The sequence below is a fragment of the Palaemon carinicauda genome, chromosome 15 (genome assembly GCF_036898095.1).
Source record: "Palaemon carinicauda isolate YSFRI2023 chromosome 15, ASM3689809v2, whole genome shotgun sequence".
NCBI lineage: Eukaryota > Metazoa > Arthropoda > Malacostraca > Decapoda > Palaemonidae > Palaemon > Palaemon carinicauda.
In genome coordinates this window covers 22,836,094-22,848,368 of record NC_090739.1, presented here as the reverse complement: position 1 = coordinate 22,848,368, position 12,275 = coordinate 22,836,094, and the positions used below count along the sequence as shown (strand labels likewise).

Genomic DNA, 12,275 nt, shown 5'->3' with positions numbered 1-12,275 from the left:
CGTGAGTGTCTCACTTAAAAGCTAAATGTCTTGAGGCTCTGAATCTTTTAAAAGTACTGTATTGACCCATACATCATGGGGGCCAGACTGCAATACTATTTTAAAATTATACAAGGCCTTGATTTTTTCCAAAATTAGTTATGGATGTGAAATATACTCTTCAGCCACCCCAAGCCGATTAAAGATGTTAGATTCAATATATCATGCTGGTATTAGATTGTCCACAGGAGCGTTTAGAACTTCGCCTATCACAATCTCCTTGTTGATGCTGGAGAATTACCTCTAGACCTTTACCGAAAGTCTTCTTTTGTTCGGTTTTGGTTTAGGTTGCAAAGACTCCCTAACTCTTTAGCCTTTCAGATTGCAAGCCTTGTAAGACACACATCATACTTTGAATTGGACCCTAAATCTCCTCAACCTTATGGCTTTCGGCTGAAACAATTATTAAACAGTTTGAATATAATTAGAAGTAAGGTGCTTCCATTTAAGGTATCATCAACACCTCCATGGAAATTACCAGAGGTATCTTTTTGTAAATATTTTATTGGAGTTAAGAAGAATATGACTGACTTAGAATCCAGGTATCTTTTTATGGAACTTGTTGCAGAACATAGGGGATTGACTTTTATATATACTGATGGCTCCAAATCTGATGGTGTCGTTGGATTTGGAGTACTTAGTGATGATTTTAATTGTAGAGGTGCACTTCCTCTAACAGCTTCCATATTTACTGCCGAACTGTATGGCATACTAAGCGCTATTGAGAAAATAGCATTGGAGAAGGAGGGTAATTGTACCATTTTTAGTGATGCAAGGAGTGTCCTTCAAGCTTTAGATGTTTTTAATTCTAGTAACCTTCTAGTTTTAAAGATTTTAGAATGGCTTTTTATTATTGGCCGGAGAGGTATAATGGTTCAATTTTGTTGGGTTCCAGCACATGTAGGAGTGTCTGGGAATGAGAAGGCAGATTTACTGGCAAAGAATGCTGCATCCGAGTTGCTACCAAGAAGGTATCCTATTCCCTTTAATGATTTCCTACCTAACATCAGGAAATTGTTTTGTAATAGTTGGCAATAGCACTGGGATGGTCTAGATGGCAATAAAACGAGAGAGGTAACAAATGTCATATCTCCTTGGAGATATAACATGATACCCGGAAAGTGTGAGACATCTCTTTGTCGTCTCCGCATTGGTCACACACGGTTGACACGAGTTTCTTCTGAAGGGCCAACACCAACCGTATTGCGTCAACTGTTTGGTACCTTTAACAGTGAGGCATTTGTTGATCGAATGCCCCAATTATGATAACCTGAGAAATAGATATCTGTTTGAGGCTCGAGGTGAGGATGGCAGGTTCATCCTGGCCAAGATCCTTGGACATGATGTGTCGTACAATGCTAGTGGCATTTTTAAATTTACTGTATATCAGAAGCAGGTTTTCTTAATGCTATTTAACTTTTATAACGTATTTACTTCTAGTGGCATTTTTAAATTTATATCAGAAGCAGGTTTTCTTAATGCTATTTAACTTTTATAACATATTTACTTCCCTGTTTTAATTGAATACTCTTTTAATCTTTATTTATAATAAACGATATCGGCGTCAATGACCTTCAATGTCAGGATGCCAGAAAACTTCAAATCAATCAATCAACAAGGCCAGAACATCAGTCAACCTTTCAATGACCCTCATAGTCCAGCTATGGCATCACGCACAGTGGTTTCCGGACCTTCTGCAACTCCTAACGGAGCCCCCAAGAGAACTCCCTCCACGACACGATCTACTCAAACAACCACTTGCCAACATATTCCACAAATGATTCTCTTTAGTTACACTTCGGAGCTCCATTCTTTGTATTATATCTAAAGAATTATCTCTTCAGCCTCCCTAAATGAGGGGGAAGATTGTGGAATTTATACCAGTTGATTGATCATTTTACAAATATATGGTTCCAATTTGATATCTCCTTAGGGGGAAAGGTTTATTATTTGATTGAGTATGTGGATTCATGTACAGGCTAGGTCCTTTCAGCCTTTTTATCCCTATGAAAGACAGTTTAGGAGGTTGCTGGAGTCACTGCTTGCCTCCTATACAGGACCAAGCAGTGGACACTTCTAGGGAAGAAAATGAACCATCCTGTTTGTTTCTAAGGGGACTTCCAACCCACCAAGCAGTGAGTCTCCCTAATTGAAGAACAGGGTTAGTATGCCATGGAGAAACAAATCACAAATTAAGTATTGTAATTTGTATTTTTCTTTGTTATACAAACCTGAGTCCTTTAATCTAACTTCCCTCCTCAACCACCTCTCTCAATCCTGTGCCATAAGGTCAAAAGTGAGCTGTTCCAGCTAGGAAAAGGGGGCTCCTTGCATACACCCTTCATCTGCTGATTAACCACTTGTTAATGAATTCTAACTACCATATCCAGCTCGCGCTGAATCAATCTCCCTAATTAAAGCTAGAAAATAAAAAATACCTTGAAAATTTCTGATTTCCTAAATTTAATTCCTTTTAGGTGAGTGATTTGTAGGAAAAATTATACCACAGAAATATATGGAAAAAAATATAGTGTACATTTATTATTTTTCTCAATTATGTGATATACAGTAACACTAACTTGAGATATAATTACGGTGATGAATTTGTGCAGTATTGATTAATGTTCTTATACACTACTTGAAAACAGCTGTCTCCTAAGTAAACTTATAAATATTACTGTATTTTGTTATTTACATACAGTAGATTCATTTAAATCACCCCTCTATTCTTACTTTCCGTATTTTTTTTTTCTTTCAGAGACTTTTCCTTCCATGTCAAATAATCACCAGTTTCCGACTTCAATGGTACTGAAATTCTTGAAGAATCAGCGTATGTTTTGTTTTTTATTGTGATACTTTAATACAAGTGATAATTGTGAAGTACAAATTTAGGTAACTATTACTTCCGTTGATAAAGTCAGTGGACAAATAGTAGCATACTGTATTTCTTCCAACTGATATTCAATTCTGAATACTTTACAGTATTTGCTGTGCCTTTGCCATGTAGGAGCCTGTTCACCTTTAAAATACAGTTAATGCATTGTTTTTAATTGATACGCCTTATGGCTTTGATAATACTGTAATGGTTAGTTAATTGAATTTAACAAAAACTTTTACATAGATATTCAATGTGGTAGTTGTATCTGTCACTATTGAGAGCCATTAAATTCTGAGTGAAAAAAAGGAGCATTTGAGTTGTATTGTTTGTGTGGATGACTATTTAAGAGAAATTACAGTGTCCCTTGAACCATTACTGCAAATATATCTTGGAAAAATAACTCTTATTTAGGAAAATTGTTAAAGGTAGCACTCATTGTATCAAGGAAATTTAGAATGAGTACAGTAATACGAAGCTAAGATACTGTACATTTTATATTGTAGCCATCTATCATCTATAGTGTAATATTATCGAAAGGATTTTGGATACAGTATTTAACTTTCATTCTGTAATATATTAAAAACTACAAAATCTAAGACAGAAAGGTTAAAATGAATTCAGAACTATCTGTTAAAGTTGAAAGTTTGTCATTATCCTCTTCAGTAAGTCATGAAGTCAAGGCTATTGTTTGTGATAGTGCAGCCGCTATTGATAGCTCCTCGTCTTTGGATTCATCCTTGGAGATTAAGACTGAACCACAATTTTACGAGTCCAGTGAAGATGGAGTGAAATTTTCATACACGATCAATTCAGGGGTGTACGAGGAAGATCCTCTAATTTGTAGAAAGAAAATAAAGACAGAAGGAAACATAATAATATGGACAGGTATCCAAAATGAAAGTACTTTAAGTGATTGTCAGGAGAGCCGTGTTAATACTTCTGGAAAATCTCAGTCTGAAGAAAAGCCATTTAAATGCAGTGAATGCTGGAAATCCTTTTCCAGGAAGAGTACCCTTACCGATCACATCAGGACTCACACTGGAGAGAGGCCATTTAAGTGTAGTGTATGTGGTAAAGCATATTCTCAGAAAAGTTACCTCAGGATTCATATGAAGAGTCACACTGGTGAGAGGCCTTACAGCTGTAGGGAATGTGAAAAGACTTTTTCGAAGAAGAGTATTCTTACCAATCACATGAGGATTCACACTGGCGAAAAGCCCTTTGGATGTATAGAGTGTGGCAAAGCATTTTCCTTAAAAAGTATTCTTACAGATCATTTGAGAGTCCACACCGGAGAGAAACCATTTAAGTGCTGTGAATGTGAGAAAGCCTTTTCTCAAAAAAGTGATCTCAGGACTCATATGATTAGCCACACCGGAGAGAGGTCCTTTAGATGTGCTGAGTGTGGCAAGGCATTTTCTCGCAGGAAAGGCCTTACGAGGCACATGAGAATTCACACCGGAGAGAGACCGTTTGCTTGCAGTGAATGCGATAAGGCTTTTTCTCAAAAGAGTAATCTGACGGATCACGTGAGAATTCATACTGGTGAAAAACCTTTTGTGTGTAGTGAATGCGGGGAGGCATTTTATAAAAAGGGTTTTCTTTTAAGGCACATGAAGAGTCATGACATAGAGAAGGAATTCATCTGCAGCGAATGTGGGAAAGCATATTATCAGAAAAATGATCTCAAAAAGCATATGATGATTCATACTGACGAAAAGCCTTTTAGCTGCAGTGAATGTGGAAAAGCATTTTCTCTGAAAAGATACCTCAGAAGTCATATGAACAGTCACACCGGAGAAAAACTGTTTAAATGCAATGAATGCGCGAAAGCGTTTTCTCAGAAGATTCATCTCACTGATCATATGAGGATTCACACGGGAGAGAAACCATTTAGATGCCTCGACTGTGGTAAAACATTCTCTCAGAAAAGTAATCTCAGAAGTCATATGTCCAGTCATAGTGGGAACTGAAAGTAATAGGAATAGTACCTGTGGTGGTGGGGCAACAGGACTTATGAAGAAAAACCTGAGACCATACTTTCAGGCAATACCAAGTTGCCTAAGCATAAATGAGGTGCAGATTGCTGCCATTAAGGGAACAGTGACCACCTTGAAAAGATCACTCTGATACAAGGCTAGTGGAGCATAGAGGCTGCAACCATAGACCCCAGGCTGGGGTCCATTGCACCACTGGTAAAAATTTAAACCAATTAAGGTATTAGGACAAAGAGAAATCTTAGGTCATAAAGTAGGAAACCCAGAGGTCCCTCTGGAGATAAACCATTAGGAATTTAAAAAAGCATCCTCTCAGAAAAAAAGGAATTCACATATATGTGGGTTTACTGTGAAGAGCAGTAATTTATCTGCTGTTATGAAAGTTTCAAACTCGTACTGTAAGTGATATGAGATAGAAACCATATACTTGCTATAAATATGGAAGAAATATTGGTTATTGTATGAGAAGTTATAAAAGGAGATAATTTTCTCTTGCAAATAGCATTGGTAAAGATAAGTGCAAACAAGAAGTAAAGTAAATAACTCAAGAGAAGCACCATCCCATGGCTTTAAATAAGTAACATTTCTATTTTTTGAATTTTCAAAATGCTGAAAATTCATGGAGAATTTTCTGTGAATGCTTCTTAAAAGGCATGAGAATTCATATTTGAAGAACATTTTCAAGTTGGATGACTCCAGGAGCTGGCAACTACCAAGGACTGATGTGCTGATAATGCCCATTCCTTTGATTATGGAAGAACCTAGCATTTTCACCGTCAGGTCCTAGGATGTATGAGGTTTCCCTAGTGATCACTTGAAAAAGCTAAACAAGGGAAAAGAGGAGAGGAAGAAACAATTTAAGGAGGTAGAAAATCAAGCAACTTTAAGGTTGTCAGGTTATGCAGGGATGAACAAAACCTGGAAATTGTATTAAAGCTTGTCATGTAACAGTTTGCTAAGGGCATTCCAAATAAATGTCCAAGAGCCATGCAGAACACATTCCAGAAACCAACTATATTGAAGGACTCAATTTTATGTTAAGTTTATTGGTAAAAAATTTAGCATCTCTCTTACGTGTTGATTCACCTTCTAATGAGATTGATTGCCAGCTGCAACATGGATTGTAGAGAAATAGAATTTCTTCTGATTCTTCAAATGAAAAATCACAAAGATAAAAATCAGAAAAAGGAATCATGTGGAGTAGGGGTAAAACTACATGGAAAGGGGTGCTCCAGTCATGCAGATATTTCCTAGTGCATCATACCACTCTGTCAAAAGGAGAACATTTGTAAAGCCCTTAGGGTTTCCATATTTCTGCACCAACAAAATGTTATCTTATGAGTTCTGAGACAAGCACATACGAGTCCTTTTACATGTTACCTGTTCTTTTTGAAGACTTTGGCAATGTTATCCCATGCCCTTAACAAAGTTTTCCCATAGTTGCCTCTATAAAATTGGCTCATTTCCTCATCATGTATATCGGGCTCCTTCTATTTTGCTGTTGACCTCCCTTATTGTTAAGCACCACTCTCGATTAGAGAAGTTAACGCTGGTAACTGCACATACTGTATGCGTATTTGTTTTAGAGTATAAGTAAAATATAATATATTTATTTTTGGGCTCAGCCATGTCGTCCTGATGGAAGGTTCCTTTAGGCAGCTTTCTAAGGGATATTTGGCTACAGTGATACTCCCAGAGAATTAACCACAGGTCTCCAGAATTCTAACTCCTGGTGCGAGTATCCTTAGGAAAATTCTTAAGGATATCGCATAATATCAGGGGATGTATTTCTTGATACGACACATGGCGATCTTCACCCGGAATAGAGTTTTCGCTCTGAGGGGGAAGAGTGGCGAAATTGAAGGGGAGTCGTCATCAAGGTTACCTGGTGGATCCCCTTTCCCGTACTACTATGGTGTAGCTCATTCCTTTTGTAGTAGCGAATTAAGCACGGTGTATCTCCCTCTTGCTCTCGGTTTTGTTACTATTTCAAGGATTATTACCATGCATTCTCCAGCATCTTCATTCTGTGGAAAGTTGTGTATTTAATCTTTCCTGTGCATAATTTTTAGCTCCCTTCTCACAGTTAAATTAGCATAATTTAGATGTGTTTAGCGGAGCACAGCCATCACTGGAGGCGGCCATTTTGGACCGCTGTCGTACACCATAAATGTTTTATTTAGTTAGTAGTACGACTTCCCCGGTATTTAGCTTTAATGAATTATAGCTATTTAGGCAAATTATACTAGTGAAGATCAGATTATACAAGTAATATTTCCTCTTCTGTGAAACATTTCGATCGTATACGATAGGGTCTCAGTGACGTAGCGTAGCCGAGATCCCGACTCGAGTTAGGCTAGCCTTATGCGTTTTAGTATACTTTAGTATTGTTATCCCGATTATCCTCTTGTATCGTTTTCTCAGTTCAGTCAGAGATAGCATATCTCCTAGAATTACTAACATAATTCGATACTCGTCTCTTTAGAGATTTAAGGATAAACCCTTCCTTCCCTCTAAGTGCCGCCATTAGGCGACAACCCTATCTTGGTCTTGCCATAGAGTAGTGTACTCCGACTTGACCGGGATAGTGTTTCTGTCTTCCCTTTTTGCCAGTGGGTATCCCGGCTTTGAATCACGACAGTAACTCAGAGTATTCAGTCTTGTTGTTGGTAACTCTACTGACGGGGGATTAGTCATTCCCCTGCCGGTTCACAGTTGCAGGCATAGGAAGCCCGGCTTCCCTAGTCCACAACTGAAAGTGGTAGTTCAGTTGCTGCCACCTTCTCCCTTGCGGTCTAGAAGACACGTCTTATATCTGGCAAGGTCTTAGGCTGAGGAATCGTTATGCCTCTGCCGCCCAAGGCGACACTGGCATATGAAACTATGTTTCTGTGTTTGTTGCCGACAGCAGAAGGTAGACGTGCCCCCCTTCTTTCGACGCAAAATATAAGACCCTTTCCCTTCTCCTTCAGTCATTTCATGATGGCCTAGCCATCACAACATCTGTGGCCGGTATTCTACAATCTCCCCGCTTGCCGGCCGGATTGCGATGCCGGCCGGGCTCCTACAAAGGCGGCTTGATTGCCGCTTCGACCTTCCCCCTAATGAAAGCAAGGCTCCTTGCAAGGTTGTGCCGGCCATGATGGCTGCCAGTGGGAGACCCTAATAACTTTGAGTATTCTTCAGTCCTCTCTTGGACTGCCATCCATAAACCCTGGAACCGACAGAGCAGTCGGCAACAGATACTGTGGCTGGATGGAAGCTAGAATTATTACATTCTCCCCCTTCCATTTGAATCCTCATTCTGGAAGAAGGCAGTGGAGACAGTAGTCCCTACAACTCTAATTATTGTGCTAAATTATAATAATACAGTAGCCCTTCTCTCCATGCTTTCTCTCTCTCTGTCGGCTAGTGCCGTCAGGTACTAGCCTAACCGGTAGCATGACGGCAGAACTACAGTATAAGATTATACAGTAGCTAGTATTTCTGCAGTATAGTAAATACAGCAGTTAGAAAACTACAGTATATAATATACAGTAGTATCTTTTCCAACATATTCTGTGTGTCCTTTCACAGTCCGTTGTTAAGACTGCTAAATAATGTTGAAGTGAAGTATTCCTTCAGTATCCTGATGAGTCTTAGGCCATCAGAACATAATATCTTTACCCTACAATATTAATACAGTGGAACCTCTACATACGATCTTAATTCGTTCCAGAAACTGCTTCGTATGTTAAAACAATCGTATGTTGAAGCAAATGTTCCCATAAGAATAATTCGTTCCACAGCCCAAAAACTTATAACAACTCCTTAATAAATTACTACATATAATTACACATAATCTCTCTCTGTTATTACTTTCTTAGTTACATTTAATTGTCTTTCAACTCGTTGACGCTGTTAAAAATCATATGTACTCTAAACACATTTTTGTTTAATCTCTCTCTCTCTCTCTCTCTCTCTCGGAAAAAAATAATAGACGTCTCTAACACTATAACAGAGAGAGAGAGAGAGAGAGAGAGAGAGAGAGAGAGAGAGAGAGAGAGAGAGATTTTATTTAAAGAACATGTTAATGCTATGTTTAGAGAGAAACAGAAATAGAGAGAGGACTTTTTTAAAGAGCTGGGTTTTCTTTGCTTCACTTTTTTCTTTCTTTCTATTCATCACACTGGCCCTTCTCACAAATGATCGTTGCCAACAATCTTTTTGTCCTTTATCCCTATCAACAAAAGGCATTCTATCACTTCCAGGGTATTGCTACGATGTCTTGTAATAATGGTGATCCCCTTCGATGGTTTATCTGCTTTAATGGCTGCCTCCTGCTTGATGATCGTCGAGATCATAGGCCTGTTCCGGCCATATTGTTTAGCCATATCACTCACATGCACACTGCTCTCTGCTCTCATGTTTTTCTATAATTTCTTGCTTCAATTCTATTGAAAGAATTGCCTTCCTTTTCTCACCACTACCTGTACTGAAACTTAGCTTCTTAGGCACCATGATTATTGGTAAAATAAAAAAGGAAATGTGAGAAAGGGAAGAAAATAAGCACTGTTAATAACAGACCAAACAGAGGACAACCACACGATACACACAAGAACAGAGAACAACGCTCAATGGCGTCCCTCTTACATGCTGCCATCTACTGGCGTAAACAAGATCTACATCGGATTTTGGAGCATTACTTCGGGTGTCGAGACAAAAATTTGATGAATTTTACTTCAGATGTTGGAACAATCGTATGTAAAGACAATCGTATGTAGAGGTTCCACTGTATTCCATTTGTGGGAGGGTTAGTGCTAGTATAAACTAACTTCAGCTCTATATTCTAGAGCTCTTCCACCCTAGATTTTCCTAATAAGGAAATTTAAAATATTAATATTGAGGGAGGTCACAGCAATTGCCTGGACAGGAAACGCAGATATGTGTCTTTCCTATTTCTTTTATAGCTTACTATCCTAAGCTATAATGATAATAGTAAGTGCTATTATTAATGCATGAGATTAATTTATCAGTGTGATAAATTACCCCATACAGTACTCATTTCACTTTTTCTTTCCTTACAGGAGGAGTCCAAGGTGAAGTGTGCAGTGATGTACTGCAACCACAAGAGTAAGAACTTTTGTGGCCACAACATGTGCAGGTCTCATGCCCTATGCTCCATCGCAACTGAAACCCTGAGATACTGGGACCCCAAGGGTTGCAACGTCTGCTTGGCCTAGATGACCGAGGGTTTCGGCGATCCCAAGACGACGGAGTCGAGGGATACTGCGAGGGAAACGCTTCGGAAGTGGGTAAGAGGGTTCCAGAACTCTCCGGGACCTTACCTATCAAGCGAGTCGGTTAGAAGCCTGCTGTTCCCTAAGGCGACATCTGATGCAGTCGTGCCTCAGGCACGACCCGAGTCTCCCTGCATACAATTAGCAATAGAGGCCGACATCAACGAGGCTCTACAAGGCATGGACATCCATCTGGGAAGAATGTCAGAAGTGTCCTCCGACACTGAAAAGGATCTCCTTCAAGAAGACCCTGAAGAAGAGGTGGCCCAACCACCTGAGGAGGAAGAAGAACTCGATTCGACAGAAGCGGAAGACCCTCTACTGTCTGTGTCGGCATTTCAGCCTGTGCAGTCAGCTTCTTCGGCTCCAACCCCTCAACCAGACCCGCTGTTCCCCACGGGCCAAGCTCTTATGGCCCAGATCCAGCAGCTGGTGGATACTGTTCGCAAGGAACAGCTTGATATGAGGAAGGAATTCAGGGAAGCAAGTTCTCGTGGATCCTACAAGCGGCCCAGAGTTTTTGACCTGCCCCCATGCTCCGAAGCCAATCCCTGGAGGTATGCGGAGTTCATGTCTATGATGAATGGGAAACTCTACATCTCGGAGAAGATGGGGGCCATCCCCCTCGACGATATCTAATTCTGGCCAAACCTTTCGGCTTACCCGGAGTGTTACATTAGGCTGAAGAATGAACTGGCGTCTAAGGAAGAGACGGAACCTAAGGAGGTCATGGTCTTTGACCACGACAAGGCACAGGCTCTCTTGACAAGTAGCCTGAAGAAGGCAGGTTACACAAACTCTAGAGTTTCTGCATTGAGCAAGAAGCACCCTACTTTTCTTGCTCCTTCGTCCAGAGCTTTCCCCTTCACATCGAAAGCTCTCCACTGTGTGCTAAAGGCAGTTGATGTAGGCAAATCATGTCCTACACTAGAGGAGTGTAGGCCATTGTCTCTAGCCTTGCCCATGGGCGAGAAGGATTGGAACGAGGTCCATCTAACCTTCTCGGTCGCAAAGCTCGACGCAGACATTGCAGGACAGCAGTTCAATGAGAACCTCCCGAAGCTGTTGGACTTTCTCCTGAGAAGAGAACAGGAGACAAAAGAGAGACTAGCCACCTCTCTGTCCCTCCAGAACTGCATGGAGATGTGTGCAGGCATTGCAAGCACCCCAGACATGTATACAGTCCTAGCCAAGATGCACATGGCTACATTGGTCAAGGACTTGTACGCATTTGTGAAGGCCAGGAGGGCCTGCAGAGTGTGTGTTTGCCAATGCAACGGTCAAACACGAGCCCAGGAAGTTGATCTCTTTCTGTATCTGGGGCAAGGACCTCTTACCAAAGGAAGCAGTCCAAGAGGTAGTTGCCAAAGCCGCCACGGAGAATAGGAACCTTCTCCAAAAGTGGGGCATGTCTGTTAAGAGAAAATCTTCCCCTGATGCTGGTCCCCAACCTAAGAGGAAGACGAAAAAGCCAAGACTGTCTCCTCGACTTGTGCAACATCCTACAGTGACCATGACCACGGTGCCCCAAATGGTTGCTCAGCCGCAAACCACTTTTCAGATGGTGCCTCAACAGCTGGTAGCCCAGTCACCAGCCTTTAACCCAAGTTTTGAGAGGCACACCGCTACCTTTTGCCCGAAAGATAGAGGGTCTAGACGAGGCTCCTCAAGAAACCCCCCAAGAGGAAGAGGAGGATGTGGTCAGGGTAGCAAAACCTCCGGATCATCCAAGCAATGAGATGCTCCAGGTAGGAGGAAGATTTCTCCACTTTCGGGATCGTTGGACCTTTGATCCCTGGGCCCACAGCCTAATCAAGAATGGACTAGGATGGAAATGGAACAGATCTCCACCTTCATTTCCTCAATTCTTCCAACACTCCACCCCCTTATTGGAAAAATATACCTTAGAACTCTTGAACAAAAAGGTTATAAGGAAAGCAAAGTCCATCAAATTCCAGGGAAGGCTGTTTTGTGTTCCCAAGAAGGACTCGGACAAACTCAGAGTCATTCTAGACTTGTCTCCACTCAACAAGTTCATCGAGAACAGCAAATTCCAGATGCTAACCTTACAACTCATAAGGA

General features: G+C 40.7%; 1 protein-coding gene across 1 annotated transcript in view; it reads left to right on the top strand.

The window, feature by feature from the left end:
* LOC137654516 (zinc finger protein 84-like) overlaps positions 1–12,275 on the top strand; it is a 64,019-nt gene that overhangs the window by 42,498 nt on the left and 9,246 nt on the right. Inside the window, exon 2 of the mRNA XM_068388213.1 lies at positions 2,798–4,866. Coding sequence (XP_068244314.1) covers positions 3,529–4,866 — 1,338 coding nt within the window. The 5' untranslated portion in view covers positions 2,798–3,528. The remainder of the gene's footprint in view (positions 1–2,797; positions 4,867–12,275) is intronic.